Source organism: Cloeon dipterum, chromosome X (assembly GCF_949628265.1).
Source record: "Cloeon dipterum chromosome X, ieCloDipt1.1, whole genome shotgun sequence".
Lineage (NCBI taxonomy): Eukaryota > Metazoa > Arthropoda > Insecta > Ephemeroptera > Baetidae > Cloeon > Cloeon dipterum.
Window position 1 is genome coordinate 8773586 of NC_088790.1, and position 26532 is coordinate 8800117.

The 26532-nt window shown below is 42.9% G+C and overlaps 1 protein-coding gene across 13 annotated transcripts in view; it reads right to left on the reverse strand.

Moving 5' to 3' along the window:
- The window catches only part of LOC135947332 (SH3 and multiple ankyrin repeat domains protein 3-like), a 55709-nt gene that overhangs the window by 5870 nt on the left and 23307 nt on the right, over positions 1 to 26532 (reverse strand). For 4 of the 13 annotated variants that reach the window (XM_065496102.1, XM_065496097.1, XM_065496099.1 and 1 more), the window contains exons 2-17: positions 24854 to 24913; positions 14775 to 14832; positions 9690 to 9963; positions 8517 to 8642; positions 6748 to 6928; positions 6180 to 6499; positions 5931 to 6125; positions 5753 to 5819; positions 3834 to 4187; positions 3427 to 3621; positions 2367 to 2776; positions 1635 to 1821; positions 1432 to 1524; positions 932 to 1224; positions 336 to 498; positions 237 to 269 (exon numbers count right to left, since the gene is read on the reverse strand). In XM_065496102.1, coding sequence (XP_065352174.1) covers positions 237 to 269; positions 336 to 498; positions 932 to 1224; positions 1432 to 1524; positions 1635 to 1821; positions 2367 to 2776; positions 3427 to 3621; positions 3834 to 4187; positions 5753 to 5819; positions 5931 to 6125; positions 6180 to 6499; positions 6748 to 6928; positions 8517 to 8642; positions 9690 to 9923 — 2851 coding nt within the window. In that variant the 5' untranslated portion in view covers positions 9924 to 9963; positions 14775 to 14832; positions 24854 to 24913. Of the gene's footprint in view, positions 1 to 236; positions 270 to 335; positions 499 to 931; positions 1225 to 1431; positions 1525 to 1634; positions 1822 to 2366; positions 2777 to 3426; positions 3622 to 3833; positions 4188 to 5752; positions 5820 to 5930; positions 6126 to 6179; positions 6500 to 6747; positions 6929 to 7694; positions 7828 to 8516; positions 8643 to 9689; positions 9964 to 14774; positions 14833 to 18292; positions 18442 to 19708; positions 19861 to 24853; positions 24914 to 26532 lie in introns of those variants that run through there. The other 9 variants (XM_065496091.1, XM_065496092.1, XM_065496094.1 and 6 more) reach the window with 9 other exon arrangements.

A 26532-nucleotide genomic window follows, 5' to 3' on the forward strand; every position in this document is an offset into this window, starting at 1 on the left:
ATCAGAATTCTCACCAACTGATACACACTCAATAAACTGCATAGAAGAAGGGCAAATGAAGCCGATTGTTACGCTCTACGAGAGACAGAGATAGAGGATTTGGTGTGGAAAGTTTGAGAGTTTGCCCGTCTCCACACGAACAAGAAAATATAGAATACTGGGGGTTTGAAAATCCAAAGAAAATGAACAATCAAGGTGGTGTGTACAGAGTGGTGCAAAATTTATGCATAGGAGACCTTTCTTGTTAACTCTGTTCCTTCTGTGTTTGGCTGCGGTTTCGGAAAGTATTTTCGTTTTATTTACACAGTGACGGCGACTATGAGAAGGGTACTGACCGGTAGTGTGCGTCGGCTGCACCCACCACGAGATGTCCTCTTGGCTGCGGGCGCCACGCGACGACCACATTCGGGCGCCGGCGTGCGTCGGACTCACGTGCGCCAGGTCTGGCGTGCTACTGAACGACTTGTGTAGCGTGTCAGACGCCCCACGCCGACCCAGCTGCCCAAAAACACACAGCAAATCAAGGGTTAAATATTTTTTCATAAAACAGAATCAGAGCCAAAATTAAACAATGAAAATTGAAATCTAAATTTCTCTTTGGAAAATATTTATTCAATTGTTACACAACATGCTTAGATTTTATGTAAATTTGCTGCTCATTTCGCGTAGATACTCTATGAAACTAGCATCATGATTCTCTCTGGATGTATAATTGTGCCTGTAATTAAAAAAGCGTTGGCACATTGATGTATTTTTAACATTAGCCATTTTCTGCAAAGAAAAAAATAGAACTACGAAAAATATTTTAAGCAAAATAGAAATATTTCAAGTTTATATCAATGTTCAGAATACAATTGGAAATACTGCCACTCATTTATTTTAATTTTTCAGTGAAAATATTTATCGATGAATTGTTGTAAAAAATAGTAACCTTTCCTCTGGATCGTTTCATTTCAGCGACGCTAGCGTAAACCTTGGGCGTCCTGGCGCTGCCTGCAGGTGATGGCGGCGCTGGGCCCTGCCGCGCGAATAGCTCCTCCAGCTCGGCGGCCGTGATCCTGGACGAGGTAGGCCGCGCCCTGATCGAGGCTGTGCGCGGTGGCGTGCTCCGCGCCTGCACGCTTTCCGTCGAACTGCTCTTGGTCGTGTTGGCTGACAGCGTCGTTGACTCCTCGCCCTCCGCCTCCTCCAGATGGCCCCCGGAACCATGCTGCTGGCTGCCATCTAAGCACGCAAAAAATTTACTCGCACTTGAATTTAGGGTTGTATTAAACTGCGAAGATAAACAATTAATGCGAGTGTCTTTCAGGTCGATATTAAAAATCAGATTAATAAATTACTTTGTCGACACGTCAGTTATAGACTTAATTCGTCTAATGTGTGCAGGAAGAATGAATGAATTTCAGTTTGTGATTTGCAATTAGTTGTTACCTAGATCTGCCACCAACGACCTGGCGCGAGCTCTGCCCACACTGAGCGTGGTCTTGGGGTCCCTGCGAGGCGGAAGTGGCGCCGGGTTACGATCTGCAAAAGCGGTGAAAGCATTTGCGTTAGCCTGGCCGTGCCCCAGCGCGTTTAGTCGTTTTAGACGTTGCTTTTTGGTTAAGAAATTGTCATCAAATGTCCACACTTACTCTGCGAGTTCATTTTCCTGGGCAGGGTGGCGCATTGGCGGCTGGGCAGCGTGGTGGCCGCCTTCATGCCCGTCGCGACGCCCGGCTCGCCCAAGGAGACCACCTTCATGGCCACCAGGTCTCCCGAGCGCCTGATAAGCTCGACCACGTGCTCGTGCGACGCTTGGGTCACGTCCTCGCCGTTTATCTGAAAAGATTGCGAGCGAAACGTGTCATGGCTGCGGGAAATATTGTAACTCAACCGTGCACAACATACTTTTGTGCCAAAGGAAAATCAGAAAATTTAAAACGCACTTATCGCACTAAGACTTTAGAAGTCACCATTTATTTTATTTTACTCGATCCCATCGAGTAAAAAAATCCCTCATTTTTTCCCCGGAAAAACATACGCTTTTAAAAAACAGTTTTGCGGTATTTTCCGAAAATTTGCGTTGTTTTCAAAACACGTACACTCAAAAAGTCAATCATGAATATTGTTTTGTTAAACGACCAAAAGGTCAATTTAATAAATTTATCGATTTTATGAAATAAAAATCTCGCATCATCTGATTTAGTTGAATTCAGTTGGAATTAGAAAAACGCGGAAACCCCACAAAGTTTTGGTTTTGTCTGCCTGTTATTTCCGCCAAAAACCCGTGGGGAAACTTTGTGCGTTGAAAAATAGGTGAATCTTGCTTTTCATAATATCGTCAAAAGTTGTTCCTGGCAAAATAAAATAAAAATTGCACTGACCTCAAGCAGATAGTCTCCCTTCTTGAGTCCAGCGACGTCGGCGACGCCACCTGCGTCAACGTCGTCGAGGTACTGGAGGGCGGGACAGCGCTCGGAGGGGGTGAGTTCCATGAGGGGTGAGGTGGCCTTAGCACCGCGCAGCACAAATCCGAAGCCCTTGCGCGAGCGGTGCAGCACGACGGTGCGCGGCTCGGCCGGTAGCCGGATGGTGATGGGCTTCTTGGAGCGCGGCGCCGTCGCGAAATGATTTGTTTTGTTGCCGAGGGCGCCGCCGCTGCGCCCAGCCACCCGCAGCGTCGCCGAGTTGGTGTTCTGCCGCATTCGCACCTCCTGCACGCAGTGCGCAGCGAACAGCCCGCTCCGTCCACGGCATGTGCCCTCCAGAAGGCCACAGTCCGTCGCCCCCGTGACTGAAAATTTTTGTCTTTGAGCAGCAGAACGAAGCCAGCGATTCTTCCAGATATAATTCTGAACGCGGCTGAGCAATCTGGTCCTCTTAGAAAGTCAGGGTTGGGCACAAGGATAGAAAATTGTCAAATAGATTTTTCCAGAAATTACCGCGGATTACCTCTTTTTCTACAGTTGTTTTTAAGAATAAGAAAACATTATATTTTTTTTTAAATTTTCACCAACCCGGGAAACTTGATCCTTCCAATTTTAATTATCATCCTTTGTCAAATTCCAAAATTATAAAAAAATTAAAATAATTTAATTTGTTTAGGTTCTATTTTTTAAATATATCAACGTAAAGACACAAATTTTTTTCTCATGTGTTTTTTTTAAATAATTTTAATACTGTTGCACATTTTAAATAACTTGACAGGAAATTTAAGATTTTTTCAGGTCCAGATAATGCAATAAAATTGATTAAAATCAACTTAGATACGTTTTGTTCATCTCTGTGCTTTTGGCCTGCATTTTTCAGTAATTTGTCATGGACTTCCGAAAATATCGTTTAGTAACAACAGATTTTTCTTGCTTAAAATTCTTACGAAAAAAACGGGCCGTTCAGTAAACCGAACAAACTATTTTATAAACCCTGTAGAAAATTATTTCTCACCTTCGACGATATCTCCCTGGGTGAGGCAGAGGTGTCCCGGCGTATTCGAGCTGTAATTCTCGACGCAGACGGCCGTGACGCCGGCCAGAAGCAGGCCGGCGCCGGTATCGTAGCCGCCACCGCTCCCTCCGCTGTTGGAGGTGCCAACGCCCGAGCTGTCGCTGATAATGTCGCACTGGTCGAGGAGGCTTTTGTCTGCGGAAGACGCACCAGAGGAGCAGCGTCAGAATTGAAATATCTCGCGGGGATATTGAAAGAAAGAGAGAGAGAGAGGGAAAGAGGAAACCCCAAAAGTCACCACAAGTCGTGCCAATATACGATAAGTCGCAACAACAACAACAAATAACGACGGCGACAACAAGACACCGCGGAGCTGGGCGCAGGACGTCAGCGGCTGTTGTTGGTACCTGTGACGATGCTGTTGGGGTCCTCGCTGGAGCCCTCGCTGCCGCGGTTGGAGCTGGCCTCGCTGAGGCTGGAGCAGCCGGAGCTGAAGCACGGTGGGTTGGAGCGGTCCGAGGGCGAGGGGGACGGCGGCGGGGGCGGCGTCCCTGCGCACAGCAGCGCGTGGCTCGACACCGAGCTGGGCGGCCCCCGCTGCAGCGTGCCCCCGCCGCCGCCGGTCAGCGCCAGGCACGACGTCGACGACGGCAGCACCGCCGCCGCCGACGCAAAGTCCAGCACCGAGCCGCTGCGATGCAGGTAGATGGCGCTCGTCGGACGCCGTTTGGGGTTGTACCGCGGAGGCTCTCGGAAGGGGACTGAAACAACAACGGCGAACGAAACAATTCACTACTATTGCCTATTTCGTTCTTTTCCTTAGGCCGTCTTTCCCGCAAAAAGTCAAATGAGGATGCGATTTTATTTAAAAAGGAATCTGTCGTGCTAATCAGAAATAGATGAAAAACAAATGATATCCCGTTTTTTCATTTAAGCAATGAAAATAGTTGTTATAAGTTGATTCTACCTAGAAACTCGTTTTATCAGCAAGTGTTATAAAAAACAGGTTCTAGATTAAGAAAGGTTGAATGAAAGAATTCGGCAAAATTTTGATAAGAATTGTAAATTTGAGTCGATTGTGATAAGTGATAAAAAAATAGTTTCCTTTATACAGCCATGAACTAAAACTATGTTTTTCGTTTCGTCATAAGCTCTTTGAGTGTTAGCCGTCAGTTAAAGTCACAAAGTCGAAAGTCGATGCTTGGCCTACGTGGTAGTTAAAAATGTACACGAAAGCACACAATGCAGGGATCCACTACGGAGAGAATGTACACAGGGGCAGGACGAGAAAATGGCAGGAGCAAGGGAAACGTTTCGGGAGGGGCAGGTCCACAGAAAAATGAGACAGCGAAAAGTTTGAATGCAATTTCAAGCAATGTGTCCTGCTTTTGAGCGAGCGAGACCACTAGAATCTCAACTGATCGACTGTCACAGCTCACACACCAGCACAAAGCACAGCAGAGCACCCTTGAAAACAAAAACACCAGCCAGAGATGGTTGCTGTTGTTCGTTAATAATGGTCGAGCTCCTCCACCAGTTTTGTTAAGAGATCAACAAGATGAGCGGCATGCATTCATGAATTTGAATCCATGAGATATCGAGTTGGAGTCACGATTTCATATATTGGCACAACTTGTGTTAGATCCACCACCTGCACCATCACCACGCTGAATATTCTTTGCACAGAATATCCGTCAAAAGCAGAAAAGAACGAACCAAAAGCACCCGTTAGACAAAAGATGAAAACAAACCACACAAAATCTGCACAATCTGTTAGACCTTCTTTGTTAATTTATTTGATTTCGTCCCGGTGCCCGCTGTTAACTTATATACGCATTTTCCTGCCCTAGCCACCAAAAGCAATCTATTTCCATGCGTGTAAACATTCTTGGAACAATTGCTTAATTTGCTGTAGCCAACCTCTGGTGTTCAGAGCCCACACCAGACGGGGGTTTCAATCCAAAAATTAAAAAATGCGATCAGCTGTATTTGTTCCAAGAGTATTTTCACCATGGTTTTTAATATTCAGCTCTCGGGTGTGAGTGAACTAGCGTACAAAAACCGAGTCTGACGGACAATCAATGCATTTCTAGTGGGGGTAAGTGAGTGAGAGGCTATCGATTGCGTAAAATGTACAGATCACAAGGGGGGCAACTATAGACACGGGAGGAAAACAAATGCGTGAGAGTATGTAGTACTGTGTCTGCTACGCACTCGTCCTTTGAAAATTATGTCTTATGTGCATGAGTGGCCCGCGAGACAACCCCTTGGCGTCGGCGGGCAGGCAACCAGGTCGGCGGTTGCATACCTCGCGAAGTATACTCACCAGCTTCTTCAGGACGGTGCTTCTGGATTGTCTCAGCGAGCTCCAGGTTTCCAGCAATCACAGCCACCTGGACACACACGAAATCGCTTGGATTTAAGACGAGATCACCATTTAAAAAAATATGCCATGCTGGAATGATGCAAACTAGGAAATGTAATACAAATTCCGATGATAGTACCTGGTAGGGGGTTTGATTGGCGAAGTTGAGGGCCTCTCGGTCGGCGCCGCGGAAAAGGAGCAGTCTGCTGCAACTATCCTGGCCGTTCACGGCGCACACGTGCAGCGGCGTGTTGCCAGACGCATTCCGCGCGTTCATATCGGCACCATAAAAGAGTAGATGCTCCAAGTGCTGCACCAGGCCGTGCCGACACGCCTGCAAATCGAAACGATTATTTCTCGGCGACTTACTCGCAAATGACTGTAGTACCTGGTGGACCTCCTGCCAGCCCTGGGCGTCCTGGGCGCCGATGATGGCGTGGTCGTGCAGAAGCGCCTCGCACAGCATCGGGTCGACATTAGGGTTCATGGAGAGGTAGAGCGGCGTGAGGCCCTTGGAGTCCTTGTAGTTGGGGCTGGCACCCAGGTCCAGCAGCGTCTTTATCGCCTCGAAGTTGTTCTTCTCGACGGCACGGTGCATCGACGTCGTGCCATCGCGCGTCCGGTAGTCCAGCAGCGCCCCGCCGTTCACCAGCGCAATCAGCACGCGTGACGAACGCGGTGTCGCCGCTGCCACCGTCAGTGGCGTCTCTGCACCGACACAGAAACAGTGTTAAATAAAAAAAGAATGGACAAAACTGTTCAACTTATATCAGGAAAATAAAATTCACAATGTTTGATTTATTTTTCATTCAATTTTTCTCCTTATCAATGTAGTCTGGTGTTATCTTCCAGAGTATAGTAGTGTGTATTGTGTCAAGTTACGTGGCAATCAATACCCAATTGTCAGTATTGGCGCCGCTAATTCGAGATAATAATCCAAAAAGGAATGCGTGTACCTCCAGTCTCAGCGCAGTGGAAGTTGGGGTCGAGCCCTTTGGAGCACATCTTGGAGATTTTTTCCACCTGTCTGTTAGAGACATAGTCGAGTAGTCGGCGTAGATTGGTCCTCGTGTGCAGAGCCTTGAGCTGCTTCTCGTCCAGGTGCAGCATTTTGTAGACGCGCCGCTTGTATTTGAGCTGCAGCAAGCACACCGGTTTTTTCTTTTAGATTCAATTAGTTCATGAGAGAGGGAAACAAAATTAATCAATTAAATCATTTGGGTCAGCGAAACCGACCAGATTCCATTCCGTGTAAGGAACAACCGAATCTCCGCATTGTGTGTTCGGCGCAAAACTCGTTTTTGTGATAATTAAAAAGCTGCCGAGAGTGAATAAAACCCGTGGCGTAGGTCGGGACAATTTGCTAATTAATCGACGAGCGCAAACTATATATGTATGATCGCAGTCAAGGCTGTCCCACCCGATAAAACAGCGGGATTGTTGAATATTCGACGCATTGTCAGAAAAATGGAGACGAGTGGGTGACAAGGCCGCCCTGATAAACACAATTGCATGCTTTTTCAGACAACTGGACGTATTTCCTTGACATGAATTTGGAAAATTTAGTGCCTGCTTTTTAGGGTTGAATAAGAGTCTTAAGTATATCGAGTATACTAAATATAAATAAACAAATTGAGACAATTGACCAACGTCTGCCAATCTATCTCAAGTCTCGGCCTTGTTATCTTGACCAAACACAACTGTTTTTGACATTCTAATCAAGCTGTCGCGATTTCCCTATTTGTACCCGCAGTTTATCTAGAGCTTGTTAAATTCACTTTTTGATTTTATCAGCCCAAATTAGCCCGAGTAAACAAATAAACAATCGATCTTGCTTCAGATATGATAACCAACAAAAGGTCGTGTCTTTCTTTTGTCCCGCGGATAAAAAGGTTGAACAGACCATGGCGGCTCGTAGGGCGTCCTTCTCTCCGTCGTCGGACATGTTTGCCTTTCTGTCTATGAGTCTGCTGGAGTCGGCTACATTCGGAAGAAGCGCGTGTGCCTGCTCGAATTAAACTGCTCGAAAAAACTGCGGTCGAGGGTTGAAAAACTAAATGTGGCGCTTTTTACACACTGCCAAGAGCGAGCCGCGAGTGGGGCTCCTCCGCTCTTCTCACAGACACACACCGAATCTATTTTTAAGGGTCGCGCCGCGCGGATGTGTCACACGCCTTTTTACATTTCAGAATATACATACATACACGCCCGTCGAAAGCCCTGCGCTGCAATTATTTACGTCTCTTTAAGTGCTCAAGCCAATTTTCGTTCAAAATTTAATGCTTTCCAAGAAAAAGAGCTTTATTAAATTGCTTGATTTTGGAGGAATAAATAAACAATATAATTTTATTCATAACAGTTAGATAAATTTAATGAGATAATCTTTAAGTGTTTTTATAAAGATTTTGCCTTGCTATAATTTAGTATTTTTAAGCTCTTCTAATAGTGAATGCTGGCATGAAATTTTTAAATTGAAGAGCATCTGGCACGAAAAATTAGCTTACTGGTAAAAAATTATTTCTTTGAGCCAAACGCTTGCATTAGGAGAAGGCGAGAGCGTGGCGAGCGGAAAGAGACCGAAAATAGCGGCGGCACGACACTACAGGAGACGATTCCTTTTTTCTTTCTCTCGCTGCACGACTCACTTGGCAGAGATAATGAGCGGAAAAGTGGATGCGCCCAATTGGCGGGTGCATTTTACAATGGATACGGAGACAAAACAAACCTCAAGATAGCCGACGGGCCCGCTGAAAGGGTAGTCGGTGAGGTGGCGCTCCTCGTCCAGGAATTTCCCGGCCTTGCCGTTGGCCGGCGGAACGAATAGGCCATAGTTGAAGCTCTCCTTCAGTTCCTGAAAAAACAAAAAATTGCGTCAAATTAAGATGATTTTAACTTAACAGTAATAAGAATAAACTAACTAAAGAAGTATTTTTTTCTGATGCGAAAACGACCTTTTCTTTCCTGTCTGTGAATTATTTCCCTGTTTATTTGTTGTCCCCAATTAAGAGGTGTTTTCCTGCTCAGTCACAATCAATTTAATCCCTTTCATCCGTCGGTTTGTTTTTATTTTTAAGGGGAAGGAAAGCTAATTCCTCAGCTCTGTTCCTACTTTTTGAACAGTTTCGAGGAAGCCAAAAGATTATAGTGTTTGGTCGGCGCGCATTAGAGAAAATAAGTAACGGCATGACGCAGATCAAATTTGTACAGCTTGACAGTTACTTGTCTAATAAGTTGAGTTATCCGAGTCACACGTCAGTAAAAAGTAAAAAAAAACTCCTTGTCATTTGTATCTAATACTGTTGCTGCTGCTGTGTGTGTGACCCAGCGGAAACATAACTGAACATCTTTATTACTTATTTATTTGGCCGCAAAAGCAGTTTCTTTCGCGTGAGCTCAATTTATTTTCAATTCCTCTCAGCAAATTGCAGCTCATGTTGCGTAATTTTCGCATCGCAAAAAATGAATCGGTGCGAATTCTTTTCATAAATCATTCACTTTCAGGGCTCACGCAACCTCTCGAATTTTCTGATCACGCGACATCAATTATTTTCAATTGAGCCATAAAGTAGCGAAATGCGCGCTGTGGGAAATTTACAGCTCCACCGCGAGCGGAGAATAAATTATTTTTCAACTCGTACTTTCGGCAGAGGTCAGCAAAAGCAACATTGAAATCGAAAGTTTCATTGTTTTCTCTCAACAGCTTTAGCTTGATCGAATATTCACCATGAATGAATTTTAACGTATTTAAATTTTGATCCAAGAGCTTTAGAAAAAGGTAAATTTTGATGTTTCGTGCAGATGACAAGTATACAAATTTAAAACACACCCACTCGCTTAATGTTCACTGATAAAATATACTAACAAAAAATTAGATGCGAATTATGATGTTTACGCTTACCTTTGGTAGGGCGGCGAGGCACTGTTGTTTGACGTTCCAGATGAGCTCATCGCGGGCGAACTGCAGGCACTTGTTGATGTTGAGCTCTGGCACGTGGACGCGGATGAGGACGGAGCCACCGCCGACGCCGCCCTCTTCGGACGGGTCCTGCGGCGCCGGCTGCTCCTCAGCACCGCGTGGCCCCGTCGTCACCGCCTCGCTCGTCGCCTCGCTCACTGGCATGCTGCTCGCCATGCGGATGCACACACTAGCGCCTTCATCTCACCCACATCCTCTGCAAAGAGAGAAAGCAACGAATGAACGATTAAAACGTGACATTCATTGATTGCACAATGAAGGTGTTGGGGGAAAATGATTTCAGTGGAACGTAAAGAGTAATTGCAAGTCGAGGAGAGTTTTAGAAGTAAAATTGTGGAAATTAATGTACATTTTATTTATACTGGGTATATTCAATTCAATTCAATTCAAATTTTTCTTTATTCAATAAGTCGGAATATTTACAATGACTTTTGAATAGTTGTCAAGATCAAATTAAAAAAAAAAATACATCATCACATATACGATATACACATTTACAAACACAAGTCTTTCCAGTCACACGTCAAATACTCATTAAAGTCATAAAAATTGTAGTTACACAGTATTTTTTTCACCACTTTCACGAATAGTTTATAATCTGTGACATCTTTCACTTCTTGCGGGAGATGATTGTATATTCTTGGAATGCTAACTGTTGGGCTTTGCGTCGTCAGCTTTAAACTCACTATTGGCACATATAGGTCATTTTGGTTCATTATAAAGTTGAAACCCTTGATCCTAAATGTGACATCAGAGTATCCCATGTAAAAATGTCAAATTTTAAGTGCTATTTTAGTTTTCAAAATGGATATTGCCTATTACAAAAGTAGGCACGCTCTTACGCGGCACCCTTGTCACGGGGGTTCCATTACTTAATAAGTAAAAAAAATCATAGTGAATCAGAAACTGACTATGTAAGTGGAAAAAAGATTAACTTCTACAACTTTCTCATCTGCGTGATTAAATGAAGACGGTTTCTCGAAAGCTTCTAACTATTAGTCTTCAGTACCAAAATAGGGACCACAATTCAATTCAAAATATTTTTATTCAATGAATCCAAAATATTTTTACATGTTGTATTTTTTAAACATTTAAAATTATATTTTATCATTATTATAATGAATGAGTTAAATTATATTGCTTTTTTGTGGGAAATAAATTGACAGCTCAGAAATTTCATAGCTATAGTAAAATTATCTCCTGTGCCTAGATGACTCATTTGATGTGCACCGACACCGGATATTCAGGTTTCGGTGCTCGTAAAAACACTCTAGTCATCGCATAGCGCCGCGTCTCGCCATAGTTTTAACATAAAACGGTGTTTGTTAGCCGTGATTTTTCACTACCAAAGCAGTTTCGGGCGTGGGTAATCGGATCTGGCACAGGCAACGAGATCAATTTATCATAAAACGTCCGTGAACTGTCAAATTATGTATGTGACACGCTGCTTAACGAATTATACGCTCGGCTGCAGTTTGCTCGCTCCGGGCGCCGCAATCTCAATTTTTCCTCCAAACGGCATAATGCTGCGTGCTCACTCTCCCTGAGTGAGTGAAGAGGACGAAAAATCCACGCAAAGGGGCACTTTTCATTCCCTCTCTCACAATCAGTCCAATGTCTGCCGCCCCGAAACTTTTGATCCCGCGAGGGTGGAAAAATCAGACCGACCCGCTCAGTCTGCTAGAATGTATGCGTATGGTTGAAGCAGAAGAAGCTGATTTGATGGCATCAAATCTGGCGCTGCCCCAAAAAACGGGCGGAGCAATAAAGTCGGACATTTTCCAAATGACATTAATTGCAATATTGTTGAAATGACAAATTGCAACTGTCCAAAATCACGCATTTCGTCTTGTGTATCGAACGTTTGGCAGCAGACCCACGAGCAAAGAAAGAAATGTGCCTGTGAGCAGAGAAAAGTCGGCACCAAGGGTGGATGGCAGCAATCAGAAGTATCGAAGCGCGTAATATAAAATTCCATCACTTGCTTGGCAACAATCACCCACTGCTCGCCGTGGGGGTTGCGTCGGTCAGGGGTGGGGGTGGGCACGGGCTTAATATCGCGCGAGCGGCACGCGAAAGTGGCCAATTTGGGATTTTTCCTCCTCCGTACCTTGTCGTCTGCGTCTCGTCTCATTATATATCTTCGAAGGGGATGCAAAGGGGGTGCAACCCTCGCGACGCCCCGACACACAAACACGCTCTTTCCATATCGGAATGCTCGAATGCAAACAAACACCTTTGAAATATTCACGCTGCCTCCTTTAGAAAAAAGCACGCTTTTCACCGAATTGAAAGAGCAGGAGGTGCGGCTCTGGAATTTCGCACACGACCAACTTTTTCCTCACTCTCTTTTTCGCTGCGTGTAATTTTAATTGCAATTTTTCCGACGACTTCACCAAGCTCGAAATTTTCCAAGCTGTTAAAAGCGGGATGCGGAAGTTCTACGTTTAAAAGCAAAAAAGAAATATTATGCAATTGTTTTAAAGTAAGAAGACTCAAGGGAAGACAATGCAGTTCACTTTGCAAGCGGGGGAAATATTGCAGAGAGCTATGAACAAGCATGCACTCGCTTTAATTAATTTCCACCTGCGTCTTTTGATGTTGCCAGAGAAAGAGCTAGAGTTGCAACTCGAGACAATGGTAAAAAACGTCTTGAGAGGACTGGAGACGAGGGAGGCAACCCTATTTTTCTGCACTCCACACACATCTCAACCCTTAGAAATGTTCTGTCGCCGCGTATTGAATTACGACTCTTCGCTATTGACACAGTGAGAGGCAATTAATTTTTCAGCACTCGATGGCATTTTTGGCCAAGGAACGGTCGTTGCTAGGCTACCAGGGGCGAGAAAGGTGGCAAGCGGGAGGAGCATTTCGGCACTTAATCTTGTCCATATTCACTCTCGCTTTCAATTTCCGTCGACTTTTCAAGGTTCGCCTGCTCCGAAAATGGAAATGTGGCGACGACGGGGCTAGGGGAGCCCTTTCAAAAATGATGATTGGGGCGGGAATATGCGTATGCCAGACCCCCCGAGGACTCAAATAATATGAATGCTATATCAAATTAAATGTGAATGATGTGAATACAATTCATGAATACATCGAGTTACATAGACAAAATTATGTAATTTTAATCTCACAGCCACGTTTGATTAAAATAACGCAATTTGGAAAATATGCTTCCCACGTGAAATAGGTGTTCGAGAGTAATAATTAATATAAAATAGCCATTTCTCAGAAAATTGAAATTATTCAAATAATGACAGGCTTTGGCGTCGAGTTAATCTCTTCTCACTTTCGCACCGAACCGTAATTAAGGCATTAATTGCCGCCGAGTGCAGTTGTAGCGATGCCCGTATTTGGCTTCGTCAGGTCTGGTGTTCGGAAAGGTGCTGTGGATGCATGGGAAAGTGCGCGCGTGGCGAAATCACGCGATGAATAATCGACGTGGAAAATTAATTGGAGCACACGCAGCGAATTATGCCAGCAAGAGAAAAGCTGACGCAACGAGCGAGTTAATACGCGTTGACACCACGCCACAACTTTTTATTATTTTTGATCGATCTCCCCGAGATTGAAACTTTGTCCAACAGTTCTAACGAGTTTTCTGTTCAGAAAAATTGTCGATTGAAGTTTGGAGAGTTGAACATTTTGCTGTAATCTCAAAATGAGCTTTCTTTGAAGGGGTCTGGATGTTTTTACACAAAATTCGGTATTTCCCAACTTAAACAGTTGATGAAAGAACATACACGTGAAACATGGTGGCCGCAGATGTAGTGTAAACGGTGCAAAACCTTGTGCAAATTTATCCCGAGCAAACAGCTCGTCGAAGGTCGATTCCGGCGTGAAGAATTGGAGCAAAAGGCGCTTTTTATTGTTCTGCTCTTTACGATGATCCGACGCGGCACAAACAATATTTGACCGAGACGGAAAAGGACATTAAATAAATAGAGGCAGAAAACGGTAGCACGTGGCGCACGCTGCTAATTGTGCGCACACGTGTCGCAGACAGACGAAAAAAAGTTATTGTATTTCGGCAGGCACTGTGTTCTTCCCCCTCGCTCTGGACCCCCGAATAAAAAATAGGTGGCAGCGTGCGTTGCCACGTTATTTTTTGGACAGCAAAATAAAAATAAACATTAGGTAATTTTGATGTGAAAAATGCTTGGATTTAAAAAAGTTATTCAATATTAAGATTTATAAGTAGAAGTGCATTGGGAACACACCGCAATTATATTCTAGCACAAATAAGGTCCTTTTGAACTTTTGAACGGACAAAGGCCTCTCACGTGTCATGCAGCGTTCTGGAGCTAATCATCTCGTCAGATTGGTTAATTAATCCTATGCCACGCGTGAGAAACGTCAGCGTAATTGAGATTTGTCGGCTGCTACATTTGCATTGTTCCACGCATCTAGCTATAAAGACCGGTTTCCCTGAAAAAGCGTGAGTTTAGCGATTGTCTCTGCTGATAAGAATCTTCTCAAGATTGCAATTTCACTTTCTTACGAAATAACTAACGCCGGATAATCTCTTCTTCTTTCGGCTTTGTCCGAGACAGAAACGCACGATTCGATTTGACAACGCAACCTTAACATTGAGGGGGAAATTTACGAGATAGTCATGACTGAAATTACCGGCCAAGGCTGATCCGAAAAGAGCGCCTTTTAGTCAAATTTATGACGCCAATCTCGTCGTGATACTCCAACAACTATTTGATTTGCTTGCGGTTTCTCTCTCGCTGGCGAGAGTAGCCTTCGATCACAGAATAAAACACCATTATGCATGAAAATAACTTTCTACGCCGAGACGAACAACAATGCGTATTTTCCTCGATAATCGCCGCAATTAAGTTGAGCAAAATGAGGTCCGGTGCTGCTTAATTGTTGCGACCGCGATCGATACGCGAGGCGAACACTCTCGGTGGTTATTTTTGCTACTCGGGGCGCCCATCAATCAATCCTTTCGACTTAGTTTGCAAATAAATGAGTTAGAGAGCAAAAAATTCTCACCTTATTAAAAGTCGGTTAACAACGAAACGTGCGGCTCAGTGTAAGCCCGGTCCGCATTCTGAAACATACGAAATAAAAATCATATTATAATGAATCCATAAATTGAGGTTACTGTGTGTTTGAAACAAATTTTTCAACATATTTGAGAAATCATGAACTCTCCCATGGACATGTTGTTCCGATGACCCGGAAAATCCTTTTGACAAGTCATTCTGTGTATAATTAGCAAAAACGGCGATAAACACTGTGATTTGGCGCCGAATGCTGAGCTCCGTTAGATTAATTATCGCTTTGGTGTGTTCACTGGAGTGCAAAATGTCAAAAAGAACGCGATGCGTGACTCCTTGTAGAAGGAAAAACAAATTTCGTGCTGAATTACAGTTGCGGTTGATTCCAAGCGAGGAATGTTATCTCCGCGCATTCCCCGACGCATTTCCCAGATTTTCGGCTCCGCAGTCATTGAGTGGGTGTCGCAATTCGGGACGAGAGTGAAAAATGCCGCGCCGCTCGTTAAATAAGCATTAAAAACGCGTCTCCGCTATTTTTCGTCACCGCCACGCGCACAAAAGGAATAAACAAAATTGGAGAGAGGCGTTCATTGTTTCCGAAACAGATTAAAAGCACTTTCACCACGAAAACCTCGAGAATTTCGACGAGTTCACGCCGATGAATCGATCAAGAGAGCAAATTTGCATTTTCCGGCCGTTGCTTGCCAATGTTTTCGCCGGAAATTGCGCTCAAATTGAGAGCCACGCGCCGTTTTCCGCCTCCGTTGCAATTTTTCCCTTGACGCCTCAATCAGCCAAATGTCAGGCGATCAAGATTTGTGGACATGCCGACGTCAAAAGGCTTTCCAAAATATTGATGGATGGTTAAGAAAATCACCATTTAGAATTGCAGGTGCGGCCAAAACTTTACAACATTAAAAAAGTCAATTTTTGGGGAACCAAGGACAGAAAATACAAATCTGAATTTTAACCTTAGTAAATTAATTGAATGTCACTTTCGTCCAACTTTGAAAATTCCCCTCATATCTCCATAAAAAATATTATTGCGAGGCATTGCAATTTCGCAAAAATGTAGAGCAGTAGCTTGACTTTATCTCGGACCTATTCACGTCACAACACGCTGGAAAATGTCGGTCTGCCTCGCGTTTTTATGTATGTTTATCCCACTTCTCGTTGCTGCTGCTTTTGCAAAACACGGCATTTTTTTCTTTGTTCGTCGTCGACGGTTCTTAATGTGATGACGAGTGAGCGAGCGCTGCAAAAGCCAGCCGGCGACATTTTTGCGAGAAATGTCATACGCTTCTTGTTTGTTACCTTTTTTATTCTAATTAAAATTCCGCATTAAAATTCACGTCCAATTAACACACGGCAAACAGCAACACGGCATCGTCAGCACGTGCTATTCAAATTTTCGGCGGTGCATTTGGAAACAGCGTCTGTCGTCTGCGGTTTTTGTGCAGGCGGAACGTGCCGGAGAGTGAGAAGCAAAAATCGATACTCCCCGCCCGACCCAACACACGACGGCGACTTTTGTGTGCATTTTCGCATTTCTCCTTCTCTCATACGTGTGCAGCAGCGGCAAATCATATATAACGCCCTCATTATTCCGAGTTTAATTCGATTAATTTTCAACCTTGTGGGAAATTGTTTTTTAAATTTAACAGGCTTTGAGTTGAAGGATAATTGACAGGCTTATACACTTAAATTGAACACATAATGCATATTATAGCATGTATGAAGACAAACCATAGCTTTGTGTGTTAACTAATTAAAAATGTTGTATAGCACATCTCTGCCTTTCGGCTCGACAAAAACAGCGGAATACACTTATTAAAAATTTATGACATCATCTCAAAATATTATCGTACCAGAAACTTTTCTAATCTGGTTTTCTTGAGCTTTAAACGTCAGGAGAAAACTGACAACTCAATATGCACAGTTTTAGAATAAAAACCACGAGAACAATTTAATTATGCGTCCAACAAAATCTATCTGGAGGATATAGATCCAAACAATACTCTAATAACACACGTAATTGAATCATTTAAAAGGAAAGTTTGTAAAATTTAAAAAAAATGTTGGTACGTAAGTAACAGGTTGATTTTTGCTCTTAAAGAGGCTGAGTTGGTCTAGAAAAACAACTGGAATTCAAAAGCACCGTCCATGATTTATGAACAATAGACTAGGTAACAAAATAATAAACTTCAGTGCATTTGTAAAGTAGCTTAAATCACCTTTGGCCTAAATTAGAAGTTCGTTTGACCGCTAATACCTTATCTGCTCATCAAATATTCTTTAACAGACTCACCACTCGGCTCCAAACTTCCTAAACATTCAACCTCAACAAGCAAACCCTTCTCCCGGCGTTAGTTCGTTTACATATTTGGCCAATCAACCCTTCCATTTTCGCAGGTGAACTAACAAGGAGCTTATCTTGACTGAAATTTAAATTTAGGCGGCGTGCTGGCCGGCCGGCCCCTTTGGAACAATGAATAATAAAGGCGCGCATTATGTCACCAAAAGAAATACCGAAGCAAAGATAACGAGCAGCGCATGCAGAGTGCAGATGAGCCAGCTGAGCTCATTTTTCATTCGGTGCGGCGCAAGCTTTATTGTATTGAATTCACGATTTGCAGGGAGATGCAGCCCGAATGGCTAATCATTCAGCCTCGAAACTGGAACAAACACCTATCTCTACTCTTTCCTGCTATTTGCATTCCTTGAAATAAAGTAAAAGAACAAGACAAACCGATCGTGCGTTTGTAATTGAAAATAATTGGACCGGCGTTGCAACTAGCTGCTCGTTGTTTGTTTTGCAACTTGACTGCTGCGGGCCGTGCTCCAATTGAAACTCATGGCTCTAGGATTTATGGCTGCAAAATTTGACTGATATTATAGCAATTGCGTAACAGCAGGTTCGCATTCCTCACAATTACAGTTTTGAGACCTCAGCCATTATTTTAGGGAAGTTATATGTGCGCAAATTTTTAGCCTTTTTAATCGATGTGTGGACTGGTTAAAAATTTGGTTTCTTAAATTTTAAAGAGTAGTCCTTTCTGAAGTGGACGGTTTTCCCGTTCTTAAAATATGACAGAACCATTTTAAATTGCGTAGAATGGAAAAATCTAGGTTATCATGTAATTTTTACTGTCGTAATCGTCAGTGAGAAAATCACCTGACGGAAAATTCTGCAGCGTGACCGGTGGATAATTTTAAAATGTAAGGTTTGTCCTGATTTCATTCTGTTTCGTTTGTAAAAATAAAGAACGACCTAAAATTTTGAAACGAACAAAATTATTTACAAATTTTAATGGCCGGCATTTTTATTTAACATGCACATCCACAAATGCGTTCCCTTAGTATTCAACGAATTCAATATAGTCAGCTATAAATCGGAACCCGCATGAGGCGCACGGATTCACACGTCCTAGACGGCTATAACGGTGCCGCGACGACAAATAAATTGTGCTTAAAACGCCATTTACCCACTTATTAGAGAGAAATACTCACGGTTTGAGAGAAGAAGCAGAAGATTAGAATATTGAAATCGGTGTCACTCGAGCGATAGCGACTCGCCGACTGACTCTACGCACACACACGAGCATAATCCCTGCGCTTTTCGGAATGAAAGAGGCCGCGGCGTCGCCAAGGTTCGTCCCTCTTATCAATCGTCGTCGCCGTTTTGTTTATCTCGGTGTGCTGCCGGTGACGGTGCTAGCGCGGTGAATAATAAACTCGCAATGCCGCCGACGTCGTGCCACTGCCATAATCCACCGGCTTTTCCTACAAAACGCACTGCTGATAATGCTGCTATTATTTCCCTGAGCCGGCCAAGGTCGCCCCCTTATTAATTAATTGCACGCCGGCGAAATGATTTTACGCGCTCCTTTGTCCTCCCCCAACAATGGTGTCTAGAACGGCTTCAAAACCAAAGCTTTAAGTTCGATTCGTCATGATATTTTCACGCATGAAGGAAAAATGTTTTTCTGTATCATTGAAGAGGAATTTAAGAAATTGTCTCGTCTATCTCAGCATTTGCAAGCATTGTCCTCGTTCAAACTTATTTATTGATAATTAGCATTTTGGCAAGCATACGCATATGGCTTGCGAGCGTGTGTCCGTCAGCAAAAATGGCTCTCTACTGATTTTAGAGTGCAGAAATACTCTGTTCATTGTTAACCTGAAGTTTTAAATATTTAAAAATTATAAAATGCAATTTTAGCAGCAGAGCAACAAAATTAATGTCGTTAAAATTAGGACACATTAAATTAATTAGGAAAACTGATTACACTTTAAATGGAAACCCGAAATATTTTGCACTTGAGAATCTTGACTTGATTGAAAAACGATGCAAACATTTTGATTATTCAAATAGAAGCAGTTGAAAAAGCAGGTTGACGTACGCTTTCATCAACATGGTAGGTAAATTAAAGAGGGGAAATATTTCAGTGGACCTAAACGCGTAGGACAAGTGTCTCTAATTTAATTCCCTGATGAGCTAATTAATTTAGATCTCGTCAAACATTCCGCGAGCAAACACAGCCATCAATAAAATTCTCGTCTCCAATTAACAGGGGAATGCAGCAGCTGCTGCTGCTGAAGCTGCTATTGTTTAAATCGAAATTTCGCGAAAAAAAATGTTGTTGTCAAATGCGACGTAAGAAAAGGAAGCACAAACACTGCACACACCAAGTTTGGGTTTGTTGTTGCAAGAAAATCAATACGCGCGGGCGTCCTGCACAGATTTTGCCCGTCCCGGCCGTGCTTTCCATCTCAAACTCTGGATGAAAAAAGAACTCAGGGCGACTGGTCCTGAGGGAATGTGTAGAAAATTCGGGCGGCTTTTAATTCGGACGAGGAGCGGCGCCTAGTAGGCCCCGGAACGGTGGCGAGAGGGGCGGTTTCGGGTTCGTTAGCTGCACTGACCTGGCGTGGCTGGTGAGGGTGCAGGGCGTGCGAGAAAGGGTGCGACCTGGCGAGTGGCAATCGACCCTGGGACTCGGTGCAGGAGACGCGGCAAGATGTCTGAGCAGCAGAGAGAGCTACACGACTGGATGCTGTATTGATCGCGCCGCCGACCCACCCTTGCTCGGCGCCTGCTCGCACCCCTCGGCCGCCCCTCCGCCGCCGCCGCCCCCAGTTGCAAACTGCAAGCACGCCGCCCGCCCGACGTGCACATTCGAAAGACAGTCAGCCGGCCGGCCGTCTGCAATTCTGTGCGCCCCGCTGCATCTGATACGACGCTGCACGGCGATTTTATTTTGCACTACAACAGACCGACTGACATCGATTTTACTTGAGGAACACTCTGGTTTTTATTCAGTGCATCTCATAATTTATCTCACTGTTTGAGTAGTTCAATAGCAGTCAAAACAGCGTTTTTCTTTTCATAAACACAAACAATTGAAATACCAGCAGATCATTCAATTCTTACGGGAAAATCCAATTTAACATTTTAACACAACAACACGTGGCTTATTTTGGCTCATTTTGTCTGCAGATATTTTTCTTTAATAAATATATCTTTTTAGACATTGCGCATTATTCTGTCATTAATTTTTCTCAATCAAATTGGACAGTAAAACAAACACTCAATAATTAGCATAACAAAACCACCAATCTATTTCTTTATCTTTCAATTATATTTTTGTAATCTTGATGAAATAACTAACCACTTTCACTCAGAATTGGTGACTGAACGGAATAGAATTCCCACCTTATCCTGCATAGTTAAAAGAGAGTGCTAAGGGTCGGCGACAAAGGGATGCTGCCAATTCGATATTCCGCTTGGCGTAGTTTTGCGCCGAAAAACGGCTCACACCCTCATTATGCTGGCTCCAAAATTAATAAAGCCCGCTCTTATCCACCTCAGCGGATCGCTTCCGCACGGAGGAGCATATTAAGTTAGCGGAGTTTTGCATTCAAATGAGCAAGGTAAATAAATAAATAAATCAGCCACGCGGGGGAGAGTGGAAAAATCGACGAGGGTGCAGTGCAATGCACCCCTTTGCGGTCTCCAACCCCTATCAAATGGTAGCCGTGCAACTTTAATGCGGCCGTGTCAGCAATAAAAAGAAGGGTTGCCTGCACTTTCGCACTTTGGCACATCGCAGACAGACACACGCAGGGGGCGCAAAGAGCCACTTCTTCCCATCGATTTGTCCTCTGGCTTCTGCACGCCGCATTATCATTAGCTGAAATTTCATATTCGTGGCAGCAAAATAAAAAAATAAAATAAGCAAATTGATTTAGGAAAATAATAAGCCAATAGATCAGTGCAAAATAATTTTTTTGCGGCCTCAGACAAAGTCAGTTAAAAGCCGTTAAAAAGGCTGTGTGTTTTTCAAAACAATTTAAACTTAATTGCACAGTACGTTTTAACCATTGCAATCAAAATCAATGAAATGTTATCAACAATTTCGATTTTTTACAACAATATCAGCCGCCATATTACCACCCCCTATGCGCAGCCTGAACGAAATGTAGATGGAACTGACTGGCCATGAATATGAATTTATTTCTCTTGCCTGCGCCTCGTTGTAATACCAGCAGATCGTTCAATTCTAGTGCGAGAAAATCCAATTTCGCCACGCTGAAGGCACGCGCATATTCATACAATAGCAAGTAGTCGTCGCCGCGGGAAAAGAAAGGATGGAAAAAAAGAGTCACTTGATTTGTGCGCGAGTGAAAAGTCGTTTGATTACACAACGCAAACATGCATGCACTTGATACTTGAGCTTATAAGGACAACGCAGGCGAGAGTCGACGCCCCGCAGCACACGAGCCTCGTCGGAGACAAAAGGTCACTCGCATCTCCTGCCTTCGCCGCGCGCGATAACAGCAACGTTTATATACGTTTGCCTCAAGACCGCGGGAGGAGTAAACATACAATTCGCGTGCGATTCCAATTATTCGTGCAGATTCTAATTTATTGATAATTTCGCTACGCGTGTTTTGCGCTTTATTGAGTCGTGCCGCCCCGATCGACCTGATCGATCATTGTGCTGACGCTGCACACCACAAACGAGAAATCTGTTGGTTTTGAGAAGCGCAACAAGATCAACAATTTTCTTTGTCTGGAAAAAGAGAAATTGGCGTTTCTAGTGATTGCTTCGCAGTAAAAGGCATTCCATTGTTATGTTCATTAGATCTGGGAGGTGTGAAACAAAATAAATTTTAATCAACGAGTTTTTTGATTTAGGGTTTGTACATCATAACAAGCTTTTCAAAAAATCAAAACTGAATGCAAAATCAGGCAATTACTGGAGGGAAACTCCATTCTTTCATTTTCCTAAGCACAGCAAGCTAAAAATTGAAATTTGCGTACTTAAAAGTAATGGTTTGTTGATTGTGGCCATTAGTAATACGCAAAATTATCTTCTATCAAAAATATATTTCCTTTAAAAACCTTATATTTTAGGCTATTATGAGAAACGTGACGAACTAAAATTCATAAAATCTAAGTTAACCGTAATCTAGAGTTTATTGCTCTGCGCCGATAATCTTGAGCGATTGCGGCAAAAGCGTCGAATTTGACGATTCGCCGCCAATAAAACGATCGCTGGGCAATAAGGAAAAATTGCTCCCCTTTGTGCACACACGCATTCCTGCGCCTATTAAATCACGTACGGCGCGCGCGAGAGGAAACAATGGCGATTATTGGCGCAAAACGGTACAAACGGCCGGGGCAATAAAGCAAGCAGAGAAAGAAAGAAAATCGCCCGGAGCCGCGGACTGAAATCAAGAGTGCTCCCGAGCCTAGAGAGCGAACAGAAAACACTTTTATAATGGCTAGGACTCTCGCGGCGCGCGGCGGTCACCGACCCGCTTTTCGATTCGGCTTTTCTTTCGTCTCCTTTCAATAATCAGGCATCGATTTTGAATAATCTAATTAACTGATAAACTCATCCGATTTCGCTAAGAGTCACGCCAACTTGCATTTCCTCCTAGCTCATTTATTATGAAGGATGAGCAAACTCAATGAGAAAAAGTTAAGAATGTTAAATACTGCATAACTCGCTCTATCTGCATCAACAAATTTACAGGCCCACAACAATCCATTTTTAAAGCTGATTGAATACATTTTTCAAACACCCAATATGTAGTTTTTTTTTACTATATTGTTTATTAAAAAAATCAAGCTCATATCTTATTTCATTTAAAAAAAATTATAAGCATTTGAAAGAAATTATAAATTTGCACGTTGATGGAAATGCCAGAGTGCTTGCTGCCCTCATGCATTATTCATGTGGACGTTGGCTGTGCAAATATGATGTGGTTTGCTCCAGCAACACAGATCTCGAATGAGATGAGAAGTGCATTTTGGGGTCTTTCTCCGAGGGAAGGTCAAAAGGAGCACTCAACTTAAACATTTTTATTTTTCAAAACAGTAATGTTCTCTGCAACTAACATGATGTAAAACAAATATGCACGTTATTATATTTTTTAAGGAAGATTTTGACCTGACCAAATACTTTTTGGCAGGTACCCTCTAAACTGCAAAAGGGTGCGGACCAAAAAGCCATCATCTTCTTACAATTAGTCCCGACCCAAAAAGATGAAAATTGAAAATCCAAAATCTATTCGGGAAAAAATACGCAAAATACTGTTCTGTTTTGAAAAAGCACCTTGGAATCCGTAGAAATCGACTGGAATTGTTCTTGCGGTTGCGACAGTGGCGCCTCTAGCGGAGCGCTTTACTGGTCAACAGAGGCGCCACTGTCACACTAGCACAGTCACTTTGCTTGTTAAAAATTTGAAATTTTGAAAAATTGGTAAAAAAAAATCTTCCAAAATTTTGGTGTAAATATTTTCATCCTGTCGAGAGCCAGAGGCAAACAATGCAAATCGAGTGAGGCAAGGCCGAGAGTTGAGACCAAAAGGGCGGTTGAAAAAGTGCTTCTTTGTTGGCCAGCGCGAGTCGTGAGGAATGCAAGTTGGCTGGGCTCTAGGTGCTAGGACAACAATGCAATGTCAAAGACCTGTCTGGGGGCCTTCACCTCGCCGCTGGACCACAAAGCAGCGGCGGCGGCGGGCGGCGAAGCCAACTCCCTCTACACAGCATCCAGAGATGCGCTGAGAGTATAGCGGTAAACGCCTCGAGTCATTACTTGGTTCTGCCTGCACTCCTGCGCCGCTAAATACGCTGCAAATCCTGATTCGAATCAATTTCTTCTTCCGTCAAACGCCGCCCAGATGAGTGCTCGATTAATTAGCGAACATGCGGGCACTCAGTTTCTGTTTTTCTTCACTATGCCTGTCACTGATTGGTCGAAAGATTTGTTTAACTACGTAGTATATCATAAATGAAGTTAATATTATCGAGCGTCTCTGCTTCTCAGACTAATTGTCAGCACCTCTGTAAATTATTTCGTTCAAATTGTATTACTATGCATTTACAATAATTTTCTTCGCTAACCATTATTTCTATTATCTCTCAATATATATTTGTGCATGCCTTACATTCAATTTACTACAATCTCACTGGAGAGCAAACAATAAAGTGTGTAATTATTTGTACCGTGTGTCCTTCGATGTACGCGCGTTTATGCTTTGAACACGAAATAATTTCCTTCCCTCTCTCTTCTTCTGCGTGTGCGTTTCCTTATTAGAAAACGAAACACTCACGCGCTCGCATAAATTGCTGCATGCTGCGACAGTAATTACGATCAAGAGCAAACATAGTCAGCCTTGCACCGAAAAACGGACACGTGACTTTTCTCTCTCGCTAAGTTTTGGTTGCGTCGGGTCACCGCCTCCTTGCCAGTCACGATTCCCTTGCTTACATGAAATAATTTATTATTCGGCGGTTGTAAATTTAACGATTTGGACCGCACACGAGATTTAGTTTTCAAAATACAACATTTGAGCAGTAGATGAGAGCAGTAAAATTTCACATCCAAAAAACTGTACACTATAAAAATTCAGTTTTGTATATGCGTTGAATAATGAGAGTGGTTTTTACGAGCGTAAAATTACGCAACCATTTGTGCGCTCACACAAACTGATTAAAACTCGCTATCATAAATTTCTCTGCTTAGTGCAGATCCCAGAGTCAGTGTTTGTACTCACTTAAACTGCGTTAATCCTTATCTGCTGCAGAAGCACGCGCTCCGAATTCTGCCTGCCTGCCTGAAACACGGATGCGATTAATTAAGCTGATTTACGGACAGTCAAAAATTAATGTGTGCGGTCTCTTCTACATTCTAAAAGCATGATAGTTCGTTCATCAAACCCAAATTTCCTTAATTACGTCCATACATTAGGGTATTTAAAATTAATAATAACAATTTATCAAAGAGTTTAAAATGTCTTTCCGCTCTGTTTTGCTAGATTTTGAGTAAAGCTTTACTGAAATGGTGACTTTTTTAATTCTATAGTACCTCCACTTCGCGATCAAATTTATTTGTTTTTAGTGACAGTAAATTCAGTCTGCGAGGCGTGCAGCCTTTTTGGGGCAATAATTGTCATTCAATGTCACTTCAGTCGTGGGTTGGAGATGCAAATAGCGATCGAGATTGAAATCTCAAGGTCGTGGCGGAAACAATGGGCCAGCAGCAGCTGCTGAATTTTGCGCCGATGCATAGCCACTTCCTCGTCTCAATTTTAAAATGGACTGACTTTTCTGATCCGGTAATCCGTAACAAAAACGAGCAACACCGACCAGTTATTCTCGCAGCAAAAGAGCGAAAAAAGCTGTTAATTCGACGAAATTGTGCCGTTTTATTTGCGGCCATTCGATCCTAGATGTGCTGAGAGATGAATTTCACACGTTCACGCGCACAGCCGAGATGAAAGGAAATGCACGACTTGCGATAAATTAAATAAATAAAATCTTTTCTACACGGCGATCGAGAGAGTGGTGGAAGAAAAACCGCTGCCAGGAAAATTGAAAAAGGTCATCAACTGCCGAAATTAAATCGATGGCTCGCTGGTGCAGGCACAGGCAGCTCCCGACCGAGTTAATGATCACCGCGCGCAGTAAAAAATTCGGAAAATGGATTTCGTTGACCGCGCCGTCAGCGTCAATGTACTACGTGCCGCAGACCGAAATAGAAATAACCAAGCTTGGTTTCGTTCTAATGACTACATTGAGGCACCTCGATAACTTGGCCATCGACTATATTTGGCTATCAATAATTATGAAGTAAAAAAGGCTAAAATGTTAAGGCTATACACAAGTTATTTGAAAACCATTGTTCTCAAATGTTTAAAGAAATTTTAAATGCCAGATTTGAGTTCATTTCGACATTTCTATTTTTTAAGAGGCTGTTAAGAGGCATACTTTTACAGCCTGCAAAATTTATAAATGCTCTCAAAATTTTAAAATCTGATCTCATAAGATAACATATCAAATTTAAAGTAATATAAATAATTCAAAGTATCATTTGTGGAAATATTTGAAATTATGAATTTACTAAACAAATTAACCCTTTTCAGCGGCGTCCTTTAAGTTAATGTAAATGACAATTTGGTCAGATATTTTTCCTCTATGATGTATATTATTTATTCTAACAATCAGTCAAAATATCACACATCATATAATATAATAAAAAATCAAAAGCATGTGATAAAGGGCGCCTCCTTCTGGTAAATAGAAATGACCTGGCAAAAGAAAAGATCTGTTAACACTGTCGTTTGACAGGGAGGCGTTTATCGGATCGAATCGCGATTTCAATCTGATTTGGCGAGCGTGAGAGTGAAAAATGAAGAGCGCGCCTTTCTCGCCAACACACAGCGCGGACATCTTT